The sequence below is a fragment of the Podarcis muralis genome, chromosome 6 (genome assembly GCF_964188315.1).
Source record: "Podarcis muralis chromosome 6, rPodMur119.hap1.1, whole genome shotgun sequence".
Classification (NCBI taxonomy): domain Eukaryota; kingdom Metazoa; phylum Chordata; class Lepidosauria; order Squamata; family Lacertidae; genus Podarcis; species Podarcis muralis.
In genome coordinates this window covers 42,210,124-42,237,968 of record NC_135660.1, presented here as the reverse complement: position 1 = coordinate 42,237,968, position 27,845 = coordinate 42,210,124, and the positions used below count along the sequence as shown (strand labels likewise).

At 43.8% G+C, this 27,845-nt stretch overlaps 1 protein-coding gene across 5 annotated transcripts; it reads right to left on the bottom strand.

The window, feature by feature from the left end:
• Window positions 1–312: 312 nt before the first annotated feature.
• ARHGAP19 (Rho GTPase activating protein 19) lies at window positions 313–26,780 on the bottom strand. Of its 5 annotated transcripts, XM_028730537.2 has the most exons (14): window positions 26,675–26,731; window positions 20,866–21,069; window positions 20,110–20,210; window positions 18,205–18,461; window positions 15,655–15,813; window positions 9,135–9,215; window positions 8,598–8,807; window positions 8,068–8,294; window positions 7,818–7,904; window positions 6,231–6,296; window positions 5,551–5,742; window positions 5,313–5,411; window positions 4,973–5,083; window positions 313–2,628 (listed from the first exon to the last, which is right to left on the bottom strand). In XM_028730537.2, exons 3-14 carry the CDS (start codon window positions 20,136–20,138, stop codon window positions 2,572–2,574), a joined length of 1,575 nt encoding a protein of 524 aa, XP_028586370.2. In that variant the 5' UTR covers window positions 20,139–20,210; window positions 20,866–21,069; window positions 26,675–26,731; the 3' UTR covers window positions 313–2,571. The 5 variants fall into 5 exon arrangements, with proteins under 5 accessions (XP_028586370.2, XP_028586369.2, XP_028586371.2 ...); XM_028730536.2 differs by lacking the exons at window positions 20,110–20,210; window positions 20,866–21,069 and having other exon boundaries at window positions 26,675–26,780; XM_028730538.2 differs by lacking the exons at window positions 20,110–20,210; window positions 26,675–26,731 and having other exon boundaries at window positions 20,866–20,887.
• Between the last annotated feature and the right edge of the window lie 1,065 nt (window positions 26,781–27,845).

The window sequence follows — 27,845 nt, the reverse complement described above, 5'->3', positions numbered from 1 at the left end:
CCTCCAATAACAGAATGGAGGACCATAAGTTTGCCCTTCCGTTTTACAATGTCTATGAGGACTAGTGTGATGCCCACTTTCTATACCATTGTGGAATGCTGGGCCAGTAATGGGAAGAATATAGAATCATGGGAAAGAGCAAGAGGAAAAGAAGTGGGTTGCTGATAGTTGGAAGGGAACGGGCACAGGAGTCCCCAGGTCAAGCCCAGCTCCAGAAGCGCACACTTTTAAAGTCATTATACTTATGGTCACAGACTCTCCGTCTCTTAAATCCGATCTCCACTCTGCATAAAAAATAAAATTAGCCAAGAGTCTGTTAAGAAGGCACCAATAACCACCAGTATTTAATGTGGGATTTTCACATTAACAGAGGGCAATACACCACAAGAAACAACATATTATTTTACTTACATTACTACATTGCATAAATAAGTAAAGGTTGTCCACATAAGGATAAGTTAAGAGAACAGTAAAACATGAAAAACAATGGGGGCAGTCAGAGAACCTGCATAAGCAATGCTGACACAACAATGGGGGCAGTCCCGCTTTCACTTACAATACCGCTAAGATTTGAATGACCCAAGCTTAAGATCTAGAGTAGCTGAAACTGGTTTTGCCCACTATGATTGCTTCCCCTGCCATTTTTGGGGGCACTTTTCAGTCTTGCCTATGACCTCCCAAGTGTTAGCAGCTTTCTACTTCTTTGGCTGAAGCTACATACCAGCTTGGGGGTTGGGGAGATGAGGAACATAGAAGCAGCTAACCTGTTAGTCTCCAGGTGTGGTCGGACCCCAAACTCTTTATCAGCTCCAGACCATATGGCTACTTGTTGTGGGTGACAAGAGGTCGAGTTGAACAACACCTGGAAGGCCACAGGTTCCCCATACCTGCTTTAACAGGGGTGTATACATCTCTACACATCAGAAGACCATTTGACAGGGTCCCTGACACAGATTTACGACATTCTTTTTAGAATAATAAAAGGAAACTCAATCCTCGCATATTTAGGAAATTCAAATATACAGTGCCTTTGCAAAAGCCTTTGAGCCAAATCTCTCTGAGACTCAGGCAGAAGCCAGTTATCAGGAATAGTAAGTGGCCCTCCAGATGTTGTTCAACTCAGCCACATTAGCTGGGGCTGGTGACAGTGTACAGGTAATAGGTGGGAGTTTTAATAGGTGTTTTGTCCAACACAACTTGGAGGGCCACAGGTTCACCACCCCTGACCCAGACAGACACTTGTTCCTTTAGGTACAGGGGAAAGCTTAGCAAATACAGAGCTGTAAATAGCAGTATTGCTATAGCATTGCACCACCCTCCCACCTGCCCTCTTCTCGTTGATGGAAGGAAACAGGAACATTTCTTTTATTCATCTTGACAGCCTCTCCTCCTTTCCAGGGAGCAAGTCAGTTAGCCTTCTGTATTTGCAAGTTCCTCTCTTTCAGTGCATTTTCAGCAGATTGTTAGTCATTAAACTGTCAGCCCCCTGTCCTGCCTGAGCAACGTACATCAGAGCCTGGGCCACAGACAATGGGAATGTGACAGGTAGGGGGCAGTGAAACAGACTCCATCAGGCAGAGCCTCAGCCAAAACGCTGTCTTGGCAATCAGCGCTGATGGAAGAATAATCGTAGCAGGCGGAAGGCAAGTGTCTGTGGCAACAGAACTGGCGGCCTTTTGAGGGGAGAAAGATGTAATCACATTGCAGGTGATTCACCAGACATGCTAGAATTCAGCCAAGGAGCCCTTTTTTTAAAGGGGCAGTTTTCAGAAATTATTTCCTGCTACCGCTGCTCTTAAATGAGGCATATTGCTGGACTACAACTCCCAATCATCCCCAAGAATAGGGCATGGTGGCTGGGCTAACTGGAGACTCCAACAACAACATCTGGAGTGCCACAGGCTCCCCGCATCCCTGGTTTAAGATGTCTAAGTTCGGATACATCCGACGCTGGGATTTCTGACAGATGAGCCACAGGCCTGAGGGAGATCCCTGCAATCTGGGAGAGGCAGCTAAGAGCACAGCTACTCCTCAAATCCCATCAGTAACCACAACAGAGAGACTTCCATACAAAGAGAGGCCGAGATGAGCCTAGCTGCCAAGGGGATCTGAAAGCTTGACTCTACTGTGGATGCTAATGGGAATTGCAGGGGTAAAAGAAACAGTGTGCGTACACACTAAAAGCCAAAATCAAAAAACAAACAAACAAACACCAGCCACAAAACAGGACAGTGTAAGCCAAGTCCCAAAGAACTGTTAGAAAGATGGACAGCTGAGAGAACAAGGCATACAAAGCAACCTCTCCAAAGAGAGGCTATACTGCAGATACTGTCCAGTCCATTCTCAGGCTAGACAAGTGGTTGAATAGTGGTTTCCTCATGTTCAATGGAAGAGTCTGTTATTCTGGCAGACACACAGTTGTAGGCCAGGCTCCAATAAGTGAGGTTAGAGGGATAAGCGAGTCCTGACTCACAGCTTGGGAGTAGCAGGCATTATCCACAGAGCTGCAAGTCTTTGCTGTGTGTAGATATATACGGATATAAAGAGAGAGACCGACCATTGAGTGGATCTTCAAATGGAAGACTCCTTTGTCGAGGAACCATGGAATCGAGTATATTTACGGGAGTCCTGTACCAGAAGGAGAATAATTAGTACATTTGTACTGAGCTGTGCTTGCAAGCATTAGGAAAGGATAGGAAGCCACTGACAGATTTCGCCACATTACACCTCTACTTCCTGTTGAGAAGACCAGATTTAAGGCTAAGGACCATTTTAACCCACTCTTCTAGCTTGGTTGCTTCTCTGCACATCTTCCTTTCATTCACGGATGCTGCCAACAGAAATAGCCTACTCAAGGCAGTTTGAGGACTAACATTAACACTTTAAATCTATTCACTAGTTTTATCTGTCAGATAAAAGTTAACCACCCTGACAGCAGCTTCTTGGTCAATTCTTGGCAATGAGTTTAGGCATCAAGCTATAGACACACATCACACACTTAAAAAGAATCTTTGCAGCCTCTGTGGTGCAATGGGTCAATGTGTCTGGATGTTAACCAGAGGTTGATGGTTCAGACCCACCCAGGGGTGGCTGTGGGCAGGATGCCTGCATTGCATGGAGCTGGACCAGATGACCCTTAGGATTCCTTCCCACTCTACAATTCTATGATTCTATTATTCCAAAAGGCAGTTCTGTAAGTCCATAGGCTTCATACCAAAAAGGAGAACATGAGATTGCAAGCTGCTGCTGCTGCTGCTTATACATGGTAATGTATACATACAGAATTGAACTCCCCTTTCCTGTCCTCAGGGGACTTAAGACTTGCTCAGATCACATTGATGGCTGGAGAGGAAGCAGGTTTCTGTAACTAGGGAAGATGAGAAAACTCTAACCTCTGAACCTTGCTGTCACTCTCTAAGATAGGATGGTTCAGTTGCCAGCAACTGGCCTGCCTAAATTCAAGTCAACTTCTAACATGATCTTACTCATGCTGCATAGATTTACTAGCCTGCCGTGTCACACACTTGTCTGCCAAACTTCTGGAAATTAAGCTGCTCCAGAAAAAAATATGGAGCCTTAATTCAGAAGGAAGGAGCATCCAAATGCAAAAATGGCCATCAGCCAATAGGAGCAGAGGCATCAAGTTCAATTCCCCAAATTTGGAAAGGAAAGAAACAGCCTTTTGTTACTCTGGGAAAGAAAGAGTTCAACTACCTAAGAGCAGCAGGGCAGATGGGCTTAGGGCTCCCTCCTACACTGGATCAGGGGTTACAGGATTCAGTGGAAACCCTGCTGCACTGGAAGAATGCCACATGTGTCACTGCCATAACAGATATGCTGGCAGAATGCTCAGCCAGTGACATACGTATCTGGAAAGCGTCACAGCTATGGGCAACAGAGACAAGCAGCACTTATGCTGGATCCCGTACCCCTTCAATACACATCCATGTCAACATCAACAGTAAATCTTTATACCAAACATGGCACAGAAAATTTCCCTTTCAGTTGCTCCTCTGTAGGGTTAGCCACTCAGCACAAAAACTCTGCTGGGATGATTGGTCAGTAACCATGTACATGCCTCTTTATCTTTTCAGATCCACTCTATCAGGTACCATTCAATTAAAAAAATCAATGTTCCATAATGTTGAATCAGGTTCAAGTGGCTTTAGGATGCAACTCTTGGAAGGAGGGTGGGTAGGGAGGTTGGATGTGACTTGGGTTCCCCCACTTCCTGTTTCCTCTGGCTCCACAGATGGGTTACTGAGAATGCACCAGGGGGCTGAGTGTTGCTGCCAGGGGATATGAGGCAGTCAGTGAGGGATGGGATGCTACCCAGAAGGCAGAGGCCATCAGGCACAGGGTGGTTGGTTCTATGGGCTGCCAGGGATCTGAGGCTGGTGTGCAACTATGTGGGGTGGGGTATTTGAGGTGCTGGATCCCTTCCTACAAGGCTGCCTGGGGCCTCTTGGGAGCCGTGCTACTGAGGCTCACATGTTGGGATGCTGTGTATTGAGGAAGCATAGTGGTAGCTAGCATGGCTCCACTCACAAGCCAGCCAATGTGGTTTGGCTCCCTTTGTTTCTGGGCAGCGTGGGAGGTATCATTTCTACCACATTCTGAAACTGGTGGACAATAGCAGTGTTTCCAAGGAAGTTGGCTGGTGTGTCTTCCCTCCATTCCCCACTCATGTCCAGGGCTGAGCAGGTACTGCATTTAGTAGCCATTCCAGTCGCATAGCAGTGGCATATTCCAGGCCCCAGCACCAACACAGCTTAGGGCTGCTCCGTTAGTCATGTGAGTGATGCATCTAGAGCTTTAGGCTTATTCCCAGACTTCCTGTTGTGCTCAGGATAATTTAGGGCGCCACATCAGTGCAGACAGATATGAACTGCAGGCAATAGCTAGCAGCAACCCCCTTCATGAACCAACCCCATTATGAGTGCACAGTGATTGTTCTTCCAGCTGGCCTTACCATGCTAACATTCTCCTTGCTGCCGTGCTTCTGCTCTTTCATGCCCGCTGATTCCAAAACTGCATCCTTCCCTTTTTTATCCAAAGACCCTTGACTCCCCAGCACCTTACGCTGTATGAAGAAAAGGAAAACACCGGGATTGTGACTGGGGAACGGAAAGAAAAAGGCAACAGAACAGAATAGGGCTTATTTATAGAAGCCTGAATATGTACACCCCATACCATCAGAAAGCTTATGCATCTGGACAGCAGACAATATGCCCGATAGGTACACCAGCGAGAAGTAACTTGAGCAGCACCCCTGCAGCCGAAGTTATTGTTAATGGTAGAAAGAGCCATACCTTGATTAAGCCACTGAAGGAACGAGTGCGAGCCCGCTTCTGGGTCCGGGGTGTGGGTACACCTGCCTGAGGAGTGAGAGCTTCAGGGTGCTTCTGAAACTAGAACACACACTTTATAGCATGATTAGTTCTGCAGCATTGCCCATCTGTCCCAAAGATTGATCCTAGTTCCCATTCCAAGCACAAAGCCCCATTCATGCCTCTTTGCTCCAGTCAATTACCCAAGTCTCCCTTCTACCTGTTGAATGAGCTTCTTTTTCTTGGCAGAGTCTGGCATATTATGAACATGGTGGAAGAGCTCTTTCAGTGCTTCTTCTGTATGTTGCTGTGTGTCTTCTTGGTGGGCAGAGGGATCCACCAGTCCTCGCTTCTTGAATTTCAGAAGCTGGAAGTCTTTGAAATTCCGGGGCACAGGCAAGTCCAAGTCATCCTGCAAAAATTCAAAAGAACCCTCTGCACTTCAGGCTGTTTTGTCCTATAAAGAACATTAGCACCCCACTCCCAATGATAGCTATCTTGCCTTTCATCACACTAATAAAGGTAGTCTGAGCTTCATATCCAGTAGCAAAGTCAGACCTGGGTGAACAACTGAGGGCCCGATCTTTTCCTCTCTCCCCAAAATATGCATGTGCTATAATAAAGTTGTTCTATTTTTGACAGTTAAATGAGAATTTGTTCCATTCTCTAGAATTTTAGCCTAACTAGAACACATTTTAATAGAGGGGATATGTAGCAGTCCAAGTGGCAAAACTGGGGTCTAATTATGTCTTTTCTGCCTTCCTAAGGAATAGATTTCCCCCAAAGAATCCCTTATTGGAAATTGTCATGAACAAGACTGTTTTAGTCATCAGTTTGCTGACCTGCTGGTGCCCATGTTGGGTGCTCCCTTTCATAACCAATGTCATGGACTGCTCTTACCTTTGAGGCATGTGTTCTGGAGTCCAAGTAATGCAGCCTTGCACATTCCCGGATATATGAGGGAGCCTTGGAAGGAGAGTGAAACAGAAAGAGTCAGACACAATTAAGCTGAAGTCTCCCCAACTCTGAGGTTCCATCCTATAGCAGTTGCTCCAGGCACTCACCCCGCCAGACCAGCAACTTCATCTTTGAATGTAATCCATGCAAAATCTTCTGAAGCGTGCTTCCTTTATAGGTAGGAGGGTTACCCAGGGCAAACATTCAGTCCTTTATCATCTCAGATATGTTGTATGCTACCAGATGCTTTAGGAGTCTCACTTTTTGACAATTAAATGTGAACCTGCCTAGTTTTCTAGAGATTTTAGCCATTAATAGGGATATTTATTAAGCTAAATGGCAAAGAGGGACAGATGAGGACCCAAAGAGCAGCCTCAGAGGCCATGATAGTAACTGATCAGGAAAGGGGCACTGTCTGGTTAAGACAGAGTTTGGCACGGTAACTACAAGGACACTCACATGTGCAGGATATCTTGCCATTTAGAATAGGAGGCCTTGTTTTCACATATCAGTGCCACTTGTGATCTACCCCAGTGTTTCCCAAACTTTTTTGGGCAACGGCACACCTGTTTACTGAAAAAAAATCTCGCGGCACACCACCATTAAAGCCCCGCCCCGTGACGTCAGCGCGCAGCGTCACGCCGGGAGGGACGCACGAAAGTGAAAGTTTTTTCCCTCCCCCCTCAGTCCCTCGCTCGGAATTCAGCTTGTTTGGGGCATCGCTCCGGCTGCTCCCTCTCCCGCCGCGCAGGAGCGATGCCTCTCTCTGGCTCTCCCTCCGCGCAGTCTACGGAGACAAAGCGAGAAATGTAAGACTAAATCTAAGTGAATCAATAAGAAAGGAGGATATGATGGTATGTAAATTAGACGGGCAGGTTGAGATGACAGGAGGGGCTGGGATGGATGCGGCTCTGTAGGAGAGAGGGGCAACCCGGGCAGCGGCTGAGAAACCCGCTGCGTCCGCCGGTTTCCACTTATTCTGCCCCGCGTGGGGAAGAAGGCGGGAGGCCTGTGGCAGGAGCTCCGCCCCGAGGGTTGTCTTCTGCTGCGCCGGGTGAGAGGATCCGTCGCTAAGCCGGACACACGCACGCTCTTCTCCGCCCAGAGGTTCGGGAGCGCACGCAGCTCGGGCTCGGCTGAATCTCCCACCAAGCGCCTCCTGCTCGCCGCTGCTCTTGGCTCCAGCCTCCCTCGCTTTGCGCGCCGAGCGGCTCCTCGCCGCCGCCGCCCCGCCTCTCGCCGCCCGACTCGCCCGCCTCCCTCCAGGCATCTCGCGGCACACCAGCCGATGTCTCACGGCACACTCGTGTGCCGCGGAACACCGGTTGGGAAACACTGATCTACCCAGCAAAGGGAGCAGGCACAGTACACAGCACCTCCAAGGAAGTAATAGATAAGAAGATGTCAGGCTTGTCAGTGTCAGGACTGTGCACATAACATATTTTCCCCCAGGAGGGGACAGCCTGAGACATTTGCTAAGCAGATACTGAAAAAGAGATAGAGATTGTCCCTTCCTTTTGAAGCACCTACCTTGAAGAGCTTCTGCGAGTGCTTGATCATAAAAGCCATCCCGTTATTTAGCTTGGGAATGTTTTCCTGTAGGTCACTGGCAGTCACCTGGCAATAGTGGGAAACACCAAAGCAGAATCGTTAGGAGAGTGTAGGTAAGATACACTCCCTGGTAGAGGTAGGCTCCCTGGTAGAGGTAGGTTTATTTTCAGAATAACTCCTTCCCAGCCTGGTTTTTTGTACTGCTGCCTAAAAATCTAACACCACTTACATTTCGAGGCCACAAAATGTGAGGTGAAAACATAAGAGCCAAGTTATGAGCTGACATCTTGTTTCTGTCCTGCTTTTTGGCTGTCTGATAAAGCAGATCCAACAGCAATTTGAGCAGGTTGCGATTGGGGGCTGGCAGGATCAAGAAGAGGAGCTGCAGTGCTTCAATCTGACGCTGCTTATCGGGTATGTTGGTCTTGTTGCCCTTGTCATCAAACTGCATCAGATCTATTAACAGGAAAACATCCCAAGAAACTTCAGTTGCACACACATTTCAGGAAACTATACACTATTTTATCAACTGCCCATTCCCAACTTGCCATAACACTCCTTTGCACTCTTCTTTTCCTCAGCATAAATCAGAAATCCCAACGGTTTCATGCTTATATATTCCTATTATGACATGGGCAGAGAAAGCAGGCCTTTCTCTGATCCTAACCCAACAGCTTTATCACTGAACAAGGCAAACCCCAAATTATTGATGCTAACATCCTGTGGGCTGGTTCCCACTTCCCTCCAAGGCTGACTCACCTGAAATTTTGAGGTGTGCATGGAAATGTTTATGGGTCAACAAAGGCTCTGGTAATTCTCCCAAGAACATCTTCAGCAGAGTGGCCACATCATTGGAGTGAAACTCCCCTGAATCCAAGTCAATTTCTGTCCCACTGTTTAAGGCTTCTTTCAGGTTCTGCTGCCTGGTACTGTTTCCTGGCACTCGGAACAAGCCTTCCACCCGCAGATCTGCACCATGAGAAGAAAGACAAAAGGGGTATTAAGAATATGTTAGATAAAATGTTGTCCTCTTCTAATATATTGACAAAGCTTCTTAACCTTTTATACTTTCCTTTTCTTCCTGCCACATTATCTGAACATCCTACAGAGGTCTAGTACAAAAAAAATCACTAAACATTTGATATGGGGGGGGGGGGGCGGCAGGAAAAGGTTAGTGTCTAGAATCACATAGCTCCTAGGACTTCCTCAGCTCAGAAGTGAGTTAAATCTGTGCCCCCAGACCAGTCCACTATCCTTGACTAAACGAAGACAGAAAGGAAACCACAAACCACTTACGCTTATGCAGATATTCTATCAGTTGAGATATTTGAGCAATACCTTCTTCAGTCAGTGGAGCTCCAAAAACCACCCCTTTCTCTAGAGATGAAAAGGAGGAGATAATGAGTAGCCAACATCATCAACTGTTGTGAGACCCAGAAATATGTAAGTATTGACTTCCGGTCGGTGCCAGCGCTTAATGGCGGTCCTACCTCCGAGCTCCGGAGAAGGACTGCTCCGCAAGTTCGGGTCTTACCCGCTACGGCGAGTGGGGGACCCCTAAAATCTCAGGCGCGGAAGCCTGAGAGCAAGGAGACTCGGTGGGCACCTTTGCGCCCCCCGGTACTGTGAAAGAGCCTTTTTAAAGGCTCCGGAGCGGCATCGGGAGTGAGCGCGGTGCTGAGAGTCGCTACCCAGCCTGCGGAGTGAAGCCGCGTCGCCATTAGCGGAGAGCGCCGATTCCTTCCTGAAAAGAAAATCTGGACTGGATTCCCGTGAGTAAGAAGGGAAAAAAAAATCAGGAACCTTTAAAATAGAAAATTTGGCTGAAAACGGGAGGGCAAAAAATAAGGAAGTCTGCCCCCCCCGGACTGCAGGAATTTAAAGCAACGAAAGACCTCGCTGCAGTTATTAGAAACTTAGTTGCGAACTGTCAAACCTGAGCTGTCAAAAGTATCTCTCCCCTCCAGATTGGCAGGAGAAGGGGGAAAAAAGACAGTCTTGTGAAGATACTTTTAATTTAAAGGGCAACAAAGTTTTTCACTGCTCTGATCCCCGGGACGACCTGCCAGGACTTAACACCGGGAAAACTGTTCTTTAAAATAACTCTGAAGTGGATATAGACTATACCTTAAATGGTGAAAAAATTTTAAGACATTTAAGATTTGAATGGGACTTTGTTACTGACATTGGACTAACCAAATTTAAATTGGAGAAAAAGTTTTACAACTTTAATGGCGGACTTGAGATTTTCTACATCCGGCTTTCTGTCTCTTTGTTGTTTCTAACTTGGAAACTTTTAACTGCTCCCTCTTGAGGGCTAAGAGGGAAAAATTGCAAGGTGACTGACTAATACTGGGATTTTCCATTGCAAGTTTTTCCTGTGAGAACGGCCTTGGGATATGAGTGGCACGGCAGAGGAGATAAGAACCAGATCTAAAGCTAAACTAACACAAAAGAAAAGAGGTTCAATCTCTGGCAACACAGTGCCTGCACCGGACAGTGTGACAGCAGCATCAATGGAATCTATGACACAGGCACTGCTTAAAATAAATCAATCCCTTGAGGCCTTAACAAAGCAATCTACAGAAAATTCAAAGAAATTGACAGAACTAACAACAAGATTGGATTTGAATACCACATCAGTGGCAACAAATACAGAATCTATAAATAGACTGATTCAGGAATCTTCAGAAACAAGGAAAATTGCAGAGAGTGCAAAATCTGTTGCAGGTGAGACACAGGAAAGACTTGTGCCGATTGAGAAAAAGGTGAATGAGCATGAAGCGGCCCTCTCCTTACTGGAATTACAACGGAAAGAACGAAATCTGAAATTTAGACAGGTTCCAGAGAAAGAGGAGGACAATCTGGCGGAATTTCTCACAGAGGCAATTCTGGAAAATTGGCAAGGAGATCTGGAGGAAGATGAAGTGGGGATAACAACTGCTTTCAGACTTGGTAGAAAGCAAAGCAAGAAGTCAAGGGATTGTCTGATTACCTTTAGAACCAAAGAAGAAAGGGACAAGATACTGAACCTTCACTATCAAAAAGCTTTGGTGATTGGAAACATTCAAGTCCAAATCTTTAAGGACATCCCTAAATACATCTTGGAAGTGAGGACTTTTTATAGAGACCTTGCCAATTTGCTGAGGAAGAACTTCATACCCTTCAGGTGGGAATTCCCACAGGGGTTGTCCTTTAACTACAAAGGGAAGAAAGTAAGAATAAGAACAGTACAGGAGAAAGAGTACTTTTTGGAGAGAAACCTAGAGGACCTACAGAAAGGTACGGCGGACCCGGCAAGAGAAGGACAAGGATTAACATCAGAAGGAGGAGGGCTAACGGACATTGCAAATCTATCATTTGGACTACCACAACCGCCAACTGAAGAGGAAGAAAAACTTGGAGCAGTCGGAGGATCAAACATCTAACAAACAAAATGTCTCTGCAACTTCTAAGTTGGAATTGCAACGGTTTGAACCATCCCAGAAAAAAACGACAGGTTTTCCACATTTTGAAAAGGGAACAACTGGATCTGATATGTCTACAGGAAACTCACATAACTAGAGCACACAGGAAATTGTTGGTGAACAAAAGATTGGGACAAGAATTTATATCTTCCGATAAAGTAAAAAAGAGAGGAGTAGTGATTTATGCAAAGGAAAAATTGGACCCAAAATTAAAATTTAAGGATGAAGAAGGAAGATACCTGGCAATTGAAGTACAGATCCAGGGGGAAAAATATTTGATAATTGGAGTATATCCACCAAATGATGGGAAGGCAGAATTTTTTAAGAAGCTGCATGAGACCTTACTAGATTATCTCGACTGCAAAATAATAATGATGGGGGACATGAATGGAGTGGTTTCTACAAATATGGACAAGGCACAAAGACAGACAATATCTAAAGAAGGAAGATTACCAAAGACTTTCTTCGAGATGACGGAAAATATGGACTTGATTGACATCTGGAGAACAAAGAATCCTCTCGAGAGAGAGGGAACTTTTTTCTCGGAATCTAAAATGACATGGACGAGAATCGACCAAATCTGGGTATCTAGTGTGATGGCTACAAAGATTAAAAAAGTAGAAATCTGCCCAAAAACCTGCTCCGACCATAATGCCGTAAAGATGGAAATGAAAATGACAACAACTGGATCCTTTAGATGGAGAATGAATGACTCCCTATTTAGAGAGGAACAATTCTGTATAAAGGCCCTAAAGACATTGAAAGATTACTTCGAGATAAATTTGAGAACAAATGTGGAAAAAAGAACAATTTGGGACGCGAGTAAAGCCGTGATGAGAGGCTTCCTGATACAACAGAATTCAATCAAGAGGAAAAAGCAAAATGAAAGGAAAGAAAGAATCTTAGAAAAAATGAAGGAAGGAGAAAAGAAACTGAGGTCAAAACCAAAGTCTCAAGAAATTTTGAGAGAGATAAAACATTATCAGACGCAATATATGGAACTGACAAATCAAGAGATAGAATGGAAAATTAAACAAATGAGACAAAGGACTTTTGAGTCGGCAGACAAGTGTGGGAAGCTCCTTGCATGGCAATTGAAAAAGAGGCAAAAATTGAATACAGTTACTTGTTTGGAGATAGAGGGAAAGAATGTTCATAAGCCAAATGAGATAAGTAACTGTTTTCAAAGTTTTTTTAGGAAATTATACACACAAGGGCCAGTAAACGAACAAGAAATAGAAGAATTTCTTAAAAATTATGGACTACCGAAAATTCCAGAACAGGGCAAGTTGATTTTGAATGAGAAAATAACAGAACAGGAAATAGAGGAGGCCATTCAAAAGGCACAACTGGGAAAGTCTCCAGGACCAGATGGACTGACGGCTAGATATTATAAAGCTTTGAGAGAAGGTTTAGTGCAACCACTGAAAGAAGTTTGCAATGAAATATTGGAGGGGGAAAAGGCACCTGAAACGTGGAAAGAGGCCTTTATTTCACTTATACCAAAGACCGAGACTGAAAAGAACCAGGTTAAGAACTACCGCCCGATATCATTATTAAATGTGGATTACAAAATTTTTGCAGACATTTTAGCAAAAAGACTGAAGAAAGTATTGACAGGTGAGATTCATAAGGATCAATCTGGCTTTCTCCCGGGAAGACACATGTCTGACAATGTGAGGAACATAATAGACATTGTGGAACTGTTGGAAATGAACATTAACAGAAAAGCGGTTTTGATTTTTGTGGACGCGGAGAAAGCCTTTGACAATATTTGTTGGAGTTTTATGAAAAAGAATCTCCAAGGGATGGGGGTAGGCCAAGGTTTTGAAAATGGTATAAGTGCAATTTATTTTGAGCAGAAGGCAAAGCTAATTGTGAATAATGTGGTAACGGAAGAGATAGCTATAGAGAAAGGAACACGACAGGGATGCCCTATTTCCCCCTTACTTTTTATACTGGTTCTGGAGGTTTTGTTAAATATGATCAGAAAGGACCAGTTGGATAAAGGAATTCAGGTCGGAGTGAGAGAGTATAAATTAAGGGCATTTGCAGATGACCTAGTTTTGACTCTGCAACAGCCAATCACTAGCACAAAAAGAGTTTTAGAACTGATCGAGATATTTGGTCAAGTTGCAGGATTTAAGTTGAACAAACAAAAAACTAAAGTCTTGGAAAAAAACCTAACAAATGAAGAAAAAGAGACATTCCAGAATGAAACAGGTTTGGAGATAGCAAAAAAAGTGAAGTACCTGGGGGTGAATTTGTCATCGAAAAATGTGAATCTTTTTAAAGACAATTATGATAAATGTTGGACAGAAGTTAAGAAAGATTTAGACATATGGTCAAGGCTGAAACTTTCCTTGTTAGGCAGAATTGCTGTTATCAAAATGAATGTATTGCCTAGAATGTTATTTCTGTTTCAGACATTACAAATAATAGACAAGATGGACTGTTTCAAGAGGTGGCAGAAAGACATATCGAAATTTGTTTGGCAGGGCAAAAAGCCAAGAATAAAATTTAAGACATTAACAGATGCGAAAGATAGAGGGGGTTTTGCCCTGCCGGACTTAAGACTTTACTATGAATCAGCAGCGTTTTGCTGGTTGAAAGATTGGCTGCTCCTCGAGAATACAGACATTTTGGATCTTGAAGGATTTGACAACAGATTTGGTTGGCATGCATATATATGGTATGACAAGGTAAAATTGCATAAAGGTTTTAAGAACCATATGGTGAGGAAAGCTCTGTATAATGTTTGGATTAAGTATAAAGACCTGTTTGAAAGTAGAACCCCCAGGTGGTTGTCACCAATGGAAGCAAAAGAGGTGAAAAAATTGAATATGGGTTCTAATTGGCCTAAATATTGTGAAATTATAGAACAAGATGGTGAAAATGTAAAATTGCAGAGTTTTGAGAAACTGAAGTTTAAGGTGAGAGATTGGTTACATTATCGACAGATAAATGAAGTATTCAAACAGGACAGAAAGAAAGGCTTCCAAGTGGAGAAGTCAAAATTAGAAACAGAACTGTTAGAACCCAATACTAAAAATTTGTCAAGAATGTACAACTTGCTGTTGAAATGGAATACTCAAGATGAAATGGTGAAATCTAATATGATTAAATGGGCACAGGATATTGGGCATGACATTGAACTTGCTGACTGGGAGCAGTTATGGACCACTGGTGTTAAATTTACGGCATGCAATGCCTTAAAAGAAAACATTATGAAAATGATCTACAGGTGGTACATGACTCCTGCTAAGTTAGCAAAGATCTATCATTTGCCCAACAACAAGTGCTGGAAGTGTGGTGAAACGGAGGGAACCTTCTATCACCTTTGGTGGACCTGCCCGAAGATTAAGGCTTTCTGGGAAATGATCTATAATGAAATAAAAAAAGTTCTGAAGAGAACGTTTGTTAAAAAACCAGAGGCCTTTCTCTTGGGTATGGTGGGCCAAATGGTGCCAAAGAAGGATAGGACATTTTTTATGTATGCCACTACAGCAGCAAGAATTCTTTTAGCAAAGTATTGGAAGACGCAAGATTTACCCACGTTGGAAGAATGGCAGACGAAGGTGATCGACTATATGGGACTGGCAGAGATGACTGGCAGAATTCGAGACCGGGGGAAAGAGGCGGTGGATGAAGATTGGAACAAATTTAAAGTTTATCTTAAAAACTGTTGTAATTTGGAAAATTAGGGGCTCAGAGTTACAAGAGATAAAGAACTACAGTTGTATTAATAATTAACTGAAGTTAAATACATGAAATATATTTAAGCTATGTTCAGAGGGTTGCTGAAAAATCTTGAAACAAGAATGCAGAAAAGGGGTGGTATGGGGAAGTCGTGTTTTTGTTTGTTTATGTTTATGTTTCTGTTTTGTCTCTTTTTTATTTATGGAAAACTAATAAAAATTTACTATAAAAAAAAAAGAAATATGTAAGTATTTCCATACTATACTGAAAAGGCAGAATTAAAAAGCCCCGGTTCACTGTGTGTTCACTTCGACCCTTTCTCTTGCAAATGCAACTCCTCATCTCCTCAGGTTTTAAAAAAAGCAAACAAAAAACTCTTACTGGAAAGGAAAGTATGCTGTAAAACAGATACTTGGGTTTTCTAAACTTGGATCTGTTTCAAAATGACCCAAAGGAACAGATTCCACAGAAGGATAGGCGATATATAAAAACTAACTTCCTGGAGCAAACCCAAAGTCCATCTTGACAAGCATTCTGTTTTCAGCAGGCCTAATTGAACATTTCATAGCAAGGATGGTCTTCCCTATTTGTCTCCATCATCTGGAATTCATAGGTACACAGCCTCAGCACATGGAACTCCATTTAGATACCTGTAGGCTGATGTTTCTCTTCTCTCCTCACATGCCCCAAATTCTGTTCAATGTGTTCCCTCAATTCTCTGGAGCAGTTCTGGGGAGAGTGTGGGGAGTACATGGCGGAGGAGGGGTGGGAGGAAGCATTAGCAGAACACTGCCATATACATTTAGCAGCTTTAAAGGGGAACAGAAAAACATGGTAACTTCCAATATGTGATTGACATTAAAGTAAAAATGAATTTTGATACATGGCCACAAAGGGAATCAATTTGCCAGTCCCATGACATTCTTCCTGCACAAGGAGCTAGACAGGAAGGAACTGGAGGGGTCACCCTCCCACTGGAAGGTAAGAGCTATCTCATTTGAGTAATTCTGCCCAGTGGAGCAAGTGGGAGGGACAAGCTATCCAAGGATCCCCTCCCCACTACAGGGAAATATCCCAGAACAGGGTGGCTAACTTTATTTGGCATTGAGGGCTGGACACCCCTTCAAGGGCCACATGACATGTGCGCACATCCAGTTACACACCATGCAAAATTATTGCTCATATCAAAATCCTTCTTCCACCCAAATCTTTATCATTCACCTTCCAGTAATCTCCTCCAAATTCATCCCTCTTCTCTTCAGCATTATACATCACCCTGCATGTTTCCATCCCCCCAACCCAAAGGTTCTTCATTCTTTCATTCATTAAGCCTACTCCCTCCCACCCCAATATTCCTAGGGCATAGAACATCTGTAGAAAAACTACATCTTAGATATTTGGGCTGATATTTGTAGTCATATTTAGGCAGGTAAAGGATTGTTCAAGCAATCTCACATTTCATCCTTTAAATGTGACGTCAATTACCTTGTTGCCAGGGCAAGATGGAAACCTTTGTAAGTTATATTGCAGTGGAAATAAGGGCTGCATATTTTAATTCAGTTTGGAAGGAATATGTCCCTAGATGATGATGAAGATGAATAGTAATTAACAATAATAATAATATGCCACCCATCTGATTGGGTTGCCCCAGCCACTCTGATCGCCTTCCAGCAAAATAAATTTGCCAGAAAAGAAACAAGTAGAAATGCAGGTTGAGAGTCCAAGGCTGCTTGTCTACCAGATCAATAGAAGCTCTTTCTCCCAACTTAAGTGACTGTTTCCTTGTTCAGCATCTCTAAGCAACAGCATGGGAACATTGCTCTTAGCAGCTACATAGGTCCAGTTAAGACTTTGAAGAGGAGATACAAATAAGGGTATCTTCAAAGGGAACTGAGACTAAGAGCCAGCTGAAGCCGGAGAGTTTAGCTATAGGAATCCTCTTGCCTGCTAGTAGCACAGAATGACCAGCTGACCAAAGAATTAAACATAAATGTTTTACAAGTATGGGTGGGAGCACAACATTCATCCAAACCTGGCACACCCAAAAGTGTAGGCAGCACAATGGGAGGAAAAGGGTACACCAGTTGGCAGCTGAACTAGTGATTGCTTTTCTAGGTAAGATATAAGGCATAGACTAAACTGCTCAGACTATTTGCTCATCTAGATCAGAGAAGACTATTTGTCTGGCTGGCAGCAGCTGTCTAGGATCTCAGGCAAACATTTTTCACATTAGTTTTAACTGTAGATGCCAGGGATTATATGTGGAACCTTCCAAATGCAAAGTGCATGCTCTGTCACCAAGCTAAGGTCTCTCCCCAGCTCTCCTATTCCAGATGAAACAAGAGGCACAGTCCGTTACTATTGCAGCTGTAAAAGTGGATCTCATGTTGTGGGCAGGCATCTTTGCACAGCACACCCTCCTCACTCTCTGCTGCTTTCCACCTCCTCTTCCCACCCTCCATAGGAGCACACACCCATGCAGTTTTTCCCTTTCTGTTTCGGGACTATTTTTTTAATCTGCTTTAAAAAAAATAAAGATGCATATACTACCTTCTAGCATGGGTGGCACCATTATGGCTGCCGAAACAAGAGCTTTGTCCTCCATAAAGGGATGATAAAGAAAACCATGGGTGGAGAACCTGTGGCCTTCCAAATATTGATGACTACAATTCCCATCATCCCTGATCATCACTGGCCATGCTGGCTGGGACTGATGCGACTTTGAGTCCAGCAGCATCTTAGGGCCACAGGTTTCCCACCCCTTGTGTAAATCAAGTATTTAAATAAACATTGTCATTGTCTTACAGGCAATGACTGATTTAGCAGTGTCCGAATGACGCATGATCACGCACACAGCGCCAAACCCAGAAGTAGCCCTGAAGCATCATAAAGATTTCCTGAAAAGGGGAAGAACGGGGGTGGAACAGAGTGGGAGTAGAATGGGCTTACGCACGCTACGCCAACATGCGCAGGGGTCCAGAACTGAACCCCTATGTAAAATGAGAATTGCCTGTACTGCCCTTCTTATTTTCTTTTAATAAGGGGCTGGTCTGCACTGTAATTGGACCAGAAAAGTTTTCACATACTTACTTGGAGTTGTTGCCACATATGTGGGACACTTAGCAGAGGCTGTACCCAGGATACCAGGACTTAACATAAAAAAATTAAGGGAAAAATCTTAGCCAAGACATCAGGCTCACCTTTGCGTTTCAGAGACATCAGGGAACGGAAAAACCCTGAGGATGTGCCAGGCAACTGGGGGTCCTCCTGTCCCATCAGCTGGGCTAGCTCTGCTCCAGGCAGGTCAATCAGCCGGGTGATGTTACTGACCACAAGCTCTGTGAATGCCTCAGGTTTCTCATGTCGCAGCTTTTCCACAAAGAAGTCTGGATTGAAGATGATCTGATGCCGTTGAAGGGAGGAGTCATTGCAGATAACTAAACTGCAAATGGCATCACTAGGGAGAGAAACAAAGATACATTACTTTGGGAGACATACCTGAACACAAACTAAAATACTCAGCTACGCAGGAGCCACCTGCAGATCTGGGGTAGGGAAACTATTTCAGCCCGAGGACAGCATTCCATCATGGACAGTCTTCCTGGGAGCCACATACGAGTGGAGGGTAGAGCCAGAGGCAGGTATGTGACTTTTTATACAATAAGGTACATCCACCACGTAAAAGTTTCTAAAACACACACACACACACACACACACACACACACACACAAAGCTCTGCAGCAAGGCAATAAAGTGATGTTACAATAATTAAGAATAGATTCAACCTAGATAAAAGCACTTGAGGATGCAGGGCTGGTGACGGGCTTTGGCCGTCCTGAGAGTTGAATAGAGAGGCTTAGAGGGCCACATTTGGTCCCTGGGGCCTGAGGCTTCTTATCCTTGCTGTAGATACCAGCACAACATGTATAAATCAAGTCAGGTGGGGCTGACCAGATAGCACATCATTTAGCAATCAACCAAGTACAACCTGCATATTCCTTCAGCATGGTCTCTGTTTGAGGGATGCACTCACCTGCCATATTACACATCTGACCCTACATATGGCAAGACCTTATAACTGGCCAAAGTTTGGTATTAATATCCTAATCAAAATATTTAACAAAAAGACCAATAATTTAACTTACATTCCAAATTACTAAGTATGTATGAAAATAATCTAGAACAGATTTGAGGTAGAGATTGCATCATCTTCTGAGAAGTGACATTCTGTGCCAGGTTTCTCTCTATGCAAAGAGAGCAAATTCCTGTTTTATGAGGGGGTTCAATTGGACTCACAAATATAATTATCTGTTTTCTTAGAGGTGAAGTATTATGAAAAATTTGTTGCAAGTCAAACATTTAAAGACACACAGGAAGAAAGGCTGTCACATGAATTTAACCAAATTATCTCTTATGCACTTGAATGCCGTGATGCAGTGGGATATTTTTATGAAGATTACCTGAAAGCCACCCCCTGTAGGTAATACCCTGCTGTAGTGCCAGCCTAGGGGTGAGTTGTAACTGGACAGTAGGGTTCTTAATTGGAGCAATTAAGTTGGCAAAATCACTCCAAAAGCAGCAAAGCATGGAGAAGTACCGCTTTCTCCAGCCACTTGGTGAGTTGGCTGCCAAGTGCAGTCTGATTCCAGTGCTGCTCGGTAGACTTCCCTGCAGTTTGACGTGCTTAACAAGCCGAGGACAAGATGGAGCAGTTCAGCTCAAGCAGCTGGGAATGATTGTCGATTGACCTCCCACTTGCAGCACATTCTGCTGTCTTATACATGTCAGCCAAGGCCAGCTCCACCACTAAGTACGTTTTGTCCAAAACACATTGTAATCTAATTAGATCCAACTTCTCTCTACTTGCTTAATGCAGTAGTTAGTGTCTTCACCCAAGAAAACTGATCACTCCACAGAATAGCTATGCCAGTTATTCACCCTTCCCTCCCCAGTGTCCCAGTCATGATCTAGACATTAAGGAAAATCCACTGAACTAAATTTGACTGTCATTCATGCAATACCTATTTGTGGGGTTTCAAATCTAAACTTCTAGGAAATCTGATAGCCCCTATTACTTAATAAACACAGAAAGTCAGATTGCTTACACAAGTGCAGAAAGCTTCTGATGAGGCATTGGGAAGCAGAGACACAGCGAGAAGAACTTGCTCCTTGTTTTCAGAAACAGATCTGCCTGCTCCAGCACAGCCTATGCAAATTCCATGCACAGTAAACAACACAAAGACTCATTTATTAGCCCTCTTGGCACAAATGCATCAACCTTGATATGGAGCCAAAGCAGAACTCAGGCTAACCAACTTCTTCTCCACTTTTCCTACCCCACAGAAAGTGACAGATGGAACGCTAGGCATGTCACCTGCATCAGACTTGAACACTGAATGGAGAAAAGTGTCCTTGTCATATTCATTGACAGACTCTGCCCATGATTTTAAACAATTACTTTTAAGATTTCTTCAATTTTAAGCAAACCCTCACAATAGTTTAGACATCGCAGTTGAAAATAGCTCTTGGACTCATGCTGGTACATTCCCCTCATTCATGTCCTGTATATTATGTGTATATGCATGGTGTGTGTGTGCGTGCGCGTATTCACACAATATATAAACTCTCATCTCTACTGACTTTCCTTCCACATCTTCTGCATAAGATTCTTGTATTTGCCTTAGTACCTTCATGACTGTGCCCTACCTACCCTATCTGGTGGATCTGATGTTACTCACTGCTGGAGACTTCCAAAAGCTTGCAACCTTAGCACTTAACCCCCAAATTTTTTACTTCTTCCATTGACTTCACCATTCCCAGTTACTAGAAACCTTTCATGCATCATCTCCATCTAGACTTACCACATTTCTACTTTTCTTTATGCAGACCTTTGGTTGAGTGAATATCCTCCCTCCTCTTCAATTACTATCCTGGGCTGTTGTTTTGTCAATTGCATTACTGATGAATTTTGTGGTTATATTTTTTGAGTTTTTAATACAACTGTACTCTTTTAGTTGTGATATTTTTCTAACCTGCCCTGGTTAGAAGGGCTGGTGAAAGGCTGGCTACAAGTAAATAACAAAATAATTAATAAACAGAAATCTTTTTTAAATCTCCCCTTTTCATGTTTTTCACTCCCCAGTGTGTAATTACATTTGATGTACTTTGCATAAGATTGTGGGGCAGCCCACCTCCATCATTTGTTGTCTCCCTCCCCCGCCCCCAATTTATTTTAAAATTTTATTTTAGGTATTCTCAAAAACCTAACAATCAAAAGAAAACAATACCATAAATAATTAGAGGTTACATTCCATCTCTTCTTGTTGCCTTTTTCTCATCTGAAACCAGCCTGAAGGATCTTTGGAGTACAGCTTTCCCCTTGTCTTAATTCTTTAATCCTCCATGCATTTGGGGCATACCGTAACAAAGAAATGGGCTTGCAGTCCATTTATTGTCTTGCCCTGACAACTAAAATCCAACCCAATTTTATGATTAGAGACCTCACAGCTGGAAACAGCCCTAAACCCCCTTATTCCGTGCTACATTTTACTGGTCTTTGTAATTTTGAAAGGTCACTTTATCAGCAACACTCCCCCGCACAAAAATATGCCTGCCTATTATTAACGCTAATGAAATGGAAATGCGAGACAGCACATACAATCAGAACCCTTCTCAGACAGCCCAGTCCTGCACAATAGAAAAAGCCCTGTACTGCAGCCATGTTAAAGGAGGAGGAGGATGTGTACAGCCCACTCCCCCAGTTTGCATAATATTAGAAAAGAGCAGCTACTGGTGTGGGCAGGGGGAGCAATCTTGTTTGCTTTGCAGCTTGGATTCTCTGCTTTTATCACCATAGTATTACAATCACCAGTGCAATAACCTTCAGTGTTACTGCTTTACCCCCTCTCTATTCTTTGCATCCAATTAGAAAGCGGGTGTCCAGGAGAAGGAAGAAAAGATTATTTGGTTTTTGTGACCAAGGTTGAAGAAAAACCAAATTAGCAAAGGCAATGTTTTGCTCATGAAGGGGTTGGGACGGGGGGGGGGGGGGGGGAGATGAGTGACGATTACATGAATGAGAAGACTTTTGTGAATGGAATAAAATCCTCAAGGACTTTGATCTAGTGCCATAGCAAAACAAAGGGGAGCTGGGCTCAATAGAAAGACAGACTAATGGAATTATGTGATCGCTTTTATTGAAGCAACATCTAGGCATCTTATAGTAGCAAATAATATTTTTTCAGTCATGCACAAGGCTTAGCCTCTGACAGCTTCCAGAACTTTTAACTTGGTGCTTAGGACCCTATGCTTAAGTACCTAATACTTGGAGCTGAAATATCTGAAGAGCACCTCTAGTACATACTGACTCGCCTGGATGTTAAGGCCTGCAGTGTAGATCCTACAGGTGGGTTGGGTCATGACAGAGGGTGGGAGGGCCTTCTTTGATGTGGCCCCCAGCTTGTGCAATGCTTTTCCTCTAAGATGCATCTGGCCGTATTATTGTAATTACATTGTCGGTGGGTCAAGACACACTTCTTTGCATAGGTCTTTGGGGGTACAGGATTAGTAAAGAATATGCATTCCACTGCAGTGTTGTTACTGATGTTACTTGCTTTGATATGCTTCAATTTATGGCAAGGCATGTTACTTGTATGTAATTCAACCTGGGATTACAGGGTGGAGTAGGCTATAAAATACATATAAATAAATATAAATAAGGTGAAGAACACCCACATGCATTCGAGGTAAGGCCACAGTAAAAGTTGATTGTTCAGTCACGGCAGGTACAGAGAGATATTAATTTGTAAAGGTAAAGGGTAAAGGGACCCCAACCATTAGGTCCAGTCGTTACCGACTCTGGGGTTGCAGCACTCATCTCGCTTTATTGGCCGAGGGAGCCAGCGTACAGCTTCCGGGTTATGTGGGCAGCATGACTAAGCCGCTTCTGGTGAACCAGAGCAGCGCACGGAAACGCCGTTTACCTTCCTGCCGGAGCGGTACCTATTTATCTACTTGCACTTTGACATGTTTTCAAACTGCTAGGTTGGCAGGAATTAATAAGTAGAACAGTTAATTTAACTATAAAAGATATTGCAAGGAGCAATTGGCCTAGGGCAGGGGTCTGCAACCTTTAAGACAAAAAGAGCCACTTGGACCGAAGGGAAAAAAACTGGGAGCCGCAAAACCATTGCGACATTTAAAACAGTGGGGAGTGTCAGGGCACACAATGTGCCTCCTCCCCTCACTAGTATCCGCCCCGGAGCCGCGGCAAAGGTGTAAAAGAGCCACATGCGGCTCCGGAGCCGCGGGTTGCTGACCCCTGGCCTAGGGGGGAAGTATTGATAAGAATTGATTAAGCACAGAACTGTGTCTGCTTAACATATAAAATATTGACAAATTGTAACCTGTGGTTTGAACCATGGTATATTTGTATCAGTGCTAGGATGCTTGTGCTATCATCAGCTACTGTTTGGAGAAAGAGAAGCTAATAATTATTATTGTTCATATTTTTTGCATTTCATTTTCCTCTGATTTTAATCCTCACCAACCATGTGTACATATACTTGCAATTCGGGATAACACTTCATGCATCTGAAGAATTGCAGCCCTTTAAGGTTATGCCATAAAATAAGTGTTAAGAAAACTTTCCTCCTGTAATCTCCAACTTCCAGAGGGTCAATATCAGAGCCTTGCAGCAGCATAAAACTATTTCAAGGAATAAAGGCATTAAAAGTGATTGCAAAGAAAGGCCTTTTAACAGTGAAAGGTGGTCAGAAAATAAGCTATGGAGGAACCAACTGCTTAATAAAACATGCCTGTTGTGGAGAAATGAATACTGAGCATCATTTTGGCATTTCTTACAAACAGAGCCGTAGTCATGCTGTCTGTATCAAAGCTAATGGATGACTTTGAAGATTACATTGTAAGATCAAACATCATTGCTCCAACTGCAGCTCCTAAAAAAAGAACTGGTGCTCCTTTAAAAATACAGCAGAAAATAAACTATTAACTCTACAGCAGACTCCATCAAGCTTGAGCAAAGAAGCCATTTAACCTACAGGATGTGAAGAATAAACATGCTGAAGCCCTGGGAAAAAATCAAAAGGTCACAAAGCAAGGAGGATGTTTCTAGAATAGAAATTTTATTTTATTACACAAGGAACTTACTACCTTTCTTCTAGTAGTGGCACAACTACTCATAGCAAAAAACAAACAAACTGCAAAGGACTTGATCATCTACACACCACACAATGGAAATAGAATATGTGGACACTTGCTTTATTTGAGAAACTAACTAAGAGTACATGACCTGAATGATGCAACCAATATTTTGTTGCGATATGGCATCCCATTATAAAATATTCAAATAAATGCCATGATGACTGACATTATGGATATAGATTTATGGGAAAATTTGACGCATTAGTATTCTATTATGGGGGAGTGGGGAACCAATTGTTTTGAAAATGTCTTCTGGAAAATTAATAAAATGTATTCTAAAAAAGAAATTTTATTCTGACTTGTTTCTTGCATAGTATTGAAATTTATCATTCCAATAATGGTTGAAGTAGCAGCTGTTGTATTATTAACCCATTAACACATTGCATTTATTTCTTGATATATTTACATCCAACAATTTCTGCAAGGAGCTAAAGATGGCTACATACTTCTTCCTCTCCCCATTTTATCCTCACAACAAGCCTATGAGTAGGTTAGTGCTGAGAAAGGTTGACTGGCCCACATTCACCCAGTGAGTCAAGCAGAGCTATGAAGCCTGGTCTCCCAGATTCTAGTCCTACACTAACCAGTACACCACATTAGTTCTGTATGAACACTATTCCTTCGAAATTAGGGAAGAGCCACACTTTGTACTTTAGGTGGGCACACTGGCACATGGAAAGACAGTGTGGCATAGTGGCTAGTGCCAGACTAGACCCTATGAAACCAAGGGTTCAATTCCTCACTCGGCCATTAAGCTCTCTGGGTGACATTGGTCCAGTCACTGTCTCTCAGCACTAACCTACTTATGGGCTTCTTGTGAGGATAAAATGAGGAAGGGGAAGAACCATGTACGTCACCCTGAGCTCCTTGGAGAAAAAACTGGTACTGTATATAAATGCAATAAATGCAATAAATATCTAGAAGAACCACATGTCAACTAGATTGGAACTTTGACATCCTCTGTATCTCTCCTTCATCCCACCCAACAACTACCCCAAAAACTTTCCCAGTCCCGAATCACTAGGATTTCCCTTCATAAGAACATAAGACGAGCCTGCTGGATCTAATCCAGCAACCTGTTCTCACAGTGGGAAACCACCGTGAGCCTACTCTCACGGTGAAGTTTCCAGCAACTGCTATTTGGAACCCTTGCTGCCTCCAACTGTGGAGGTATTGCACAACCACATCATGGCTGGCAGTCATTGGTAGTGCTCTCCTCCATGAATGTCTAATCCTCTTTTCGAGCCTTCCAGGTTAGTGTCAATCACTGCCTCCTGGCAGGATGAGTTCCATAGTTTGACCAATTATGACCTCGTCTTTCATCTGTCCTAAATCTTCCAACATTCAGCTATATTGGATGTCCACGCGTCCTAGTGTTATGGGAGAGGGAGAAAACCTTCCTCTATCTATTATGCCCATCACCTCCTGGCAAATAGAAGGGGAAGAAATGGAGGCAGTGAGAGATTTTACTTTCTTGGGCTCCATGATCACTGCAGATGGTGACAGCAGCCACGAAATTAAAAGACGCCTGCTTCTTGGGAGAAAAGCAATGACAAACCTAGACAGCATCTTAAAAAGCAGAGACATCACCTTGCCAACAAAGGTCCGTATAGTAAAAGCTATGGTTTTCCCAGTAGTGATGTATAGAAGTGGGAGCTGGACCATAAAGAAGGCTGATCGCCGAAGAATTGATGCTTTTGAATTATGGTGCTGGAGGAGACTCTTGAGAGTCCCATGGACTGCAAGAAGATCAAACCTATCCATTCTTAAGGAAATCAGCCCTGAGTGCTCACTGGAAGGACAGATCGTGAAGCTGAGGCTCCAGTACTTTGGCCACCTCATGAGAAGAGAAGACTCCCTGGAAAAGACCCTAATGTTGGGAAAGATGGAGGGCACAAGGAGAAGGGGAGGACAGAGGACGAGATGGTTGGATAGTGTTCTCGAGGCTACCAGCATGAGTTTGAGCAGACTGCGGGAGGCAGTGGAAGACAGGAGTGCCTGGCGTGCTCTGGTCCATGAGGTCACGAAGAGTCGGACACGACTAAACGACTAAACAACAACAATCTATTATGCCAAGCGTAATGTTATCAGATTCTTCTGTCATGTCGCCCCTTACTCACTCCCATCTCTGCTCCACCCCAGACTTCCTCCTCGCCCAGGCGCGTCTAGAGGGAGAAGGGAGCTCCGCCCCCCTTGCTCTCCTCAGCCCCTGGGCAAAGAGTAAGAGCAGACGGGGTGCTTCAGAGCATTGCACCTCCGCTCTATGAAACAGCTTGCCCTAGAGGCAGGACCACAGGCCCCACGTCCCAAGGCCGCACAAATGCTTGAGGCACCACAGCGAAAGCCTCGTATACCCTATGCCTTGTTTCTGCCTCAACCCCGCCCTCACCTGACCCACTTCAGCTTCTCAAAGACTTCTGGCCACGCTACCTCGGCGGACCGACCTACCTGCCCGCTCGTTTCTCTCCTCCTCTCCCCCTCAAAGCCGACTCCGCCGCCATCTCATATCTGCCGCCTTGCCTTCCGATTGGTCGCTTCAACTGCAAAAGCCTATTGGCCGTTTGCAAAATAGTCCCACCCACCGCCGCCTCATGGCCGCGCAGCCATTGGCCTGTTCGAACACGGCAAAAGCCTAACGACCATCAAGCCTGGAAGCGCCGTTGAAAACCGAGGAGCGGGGAGGAGGAGAAATACCCCACAAAGACAAGTGGACGGGGGGCGGGGAGAGCAAACCCAGAATGGGGCTTTAAGCTTTCTGGGGCTTGTAGTCTTCTCGGCGACATTTCCAGCGCCTTCTTGACAGCTACGGTGTTACGCTGTGACCTAGTAGGCGAAAGGAAGCGCTTGCAGCCCTTAGAAGCGACAGCTCTCTGCTCCTGTCCCTCGTATATTTCCTGCCCCCTTAACGGAATAGGTAGTAGTTGTCGCTATGGCAGGGAGATGCAGAGCTCGTGTGGCAAAAGGTCCACTTGTGTGTGAGCTCTCTGCCCTTCCAAGTTGGTAGGTGTCCTAATAAGGTTGCCAACTAACCATTAAAATAAGCAGGCCAGGACTGCTCTTGCACCTTCCCTAGTAAGTCGAGACACAGAAATCGGCTGAGAAAGCACAGCTACAGGGACCAGTTCAACAAATTTGTATTCTACCAGTTACGGTCTTTCCCCCAAAAGCTGAACATATTTTAAAACTTTCTGCAGTGCAAACCTATTGTTACTTGCACTATAAAAAGGCAGAGAGGTTTCCCGCCCCCAAGGTATTACAACTCCACATCAGCTAGCAGTGTATTTGAAAAAATAACAAAATAGCACAAATTTGATTTCAAATGCCTGCGAAGGGGAAAATTTGTGTTTGTTGAATGCATTTGCATAAGATGTAACTATTAAATGGCAAAAAAATTACTATGTGCTGCTAGTCAAGGCCTACTGAAGACTCATCTTTTACCCAAATATTAGAATTAAAATAGTGTAAACTGATGTGCTTGTTTCTGTAATGCCACTGGAACTATTCCAGAGTTAGTAGTTTTATCTTTATAGTATAGCTTTTAGGATTAAGTCTTCATAAAATCATAGAATTATAGAGTTGGAAGGGACCCAGAAAATCATCTAGTTCAACCCCCTGCAAT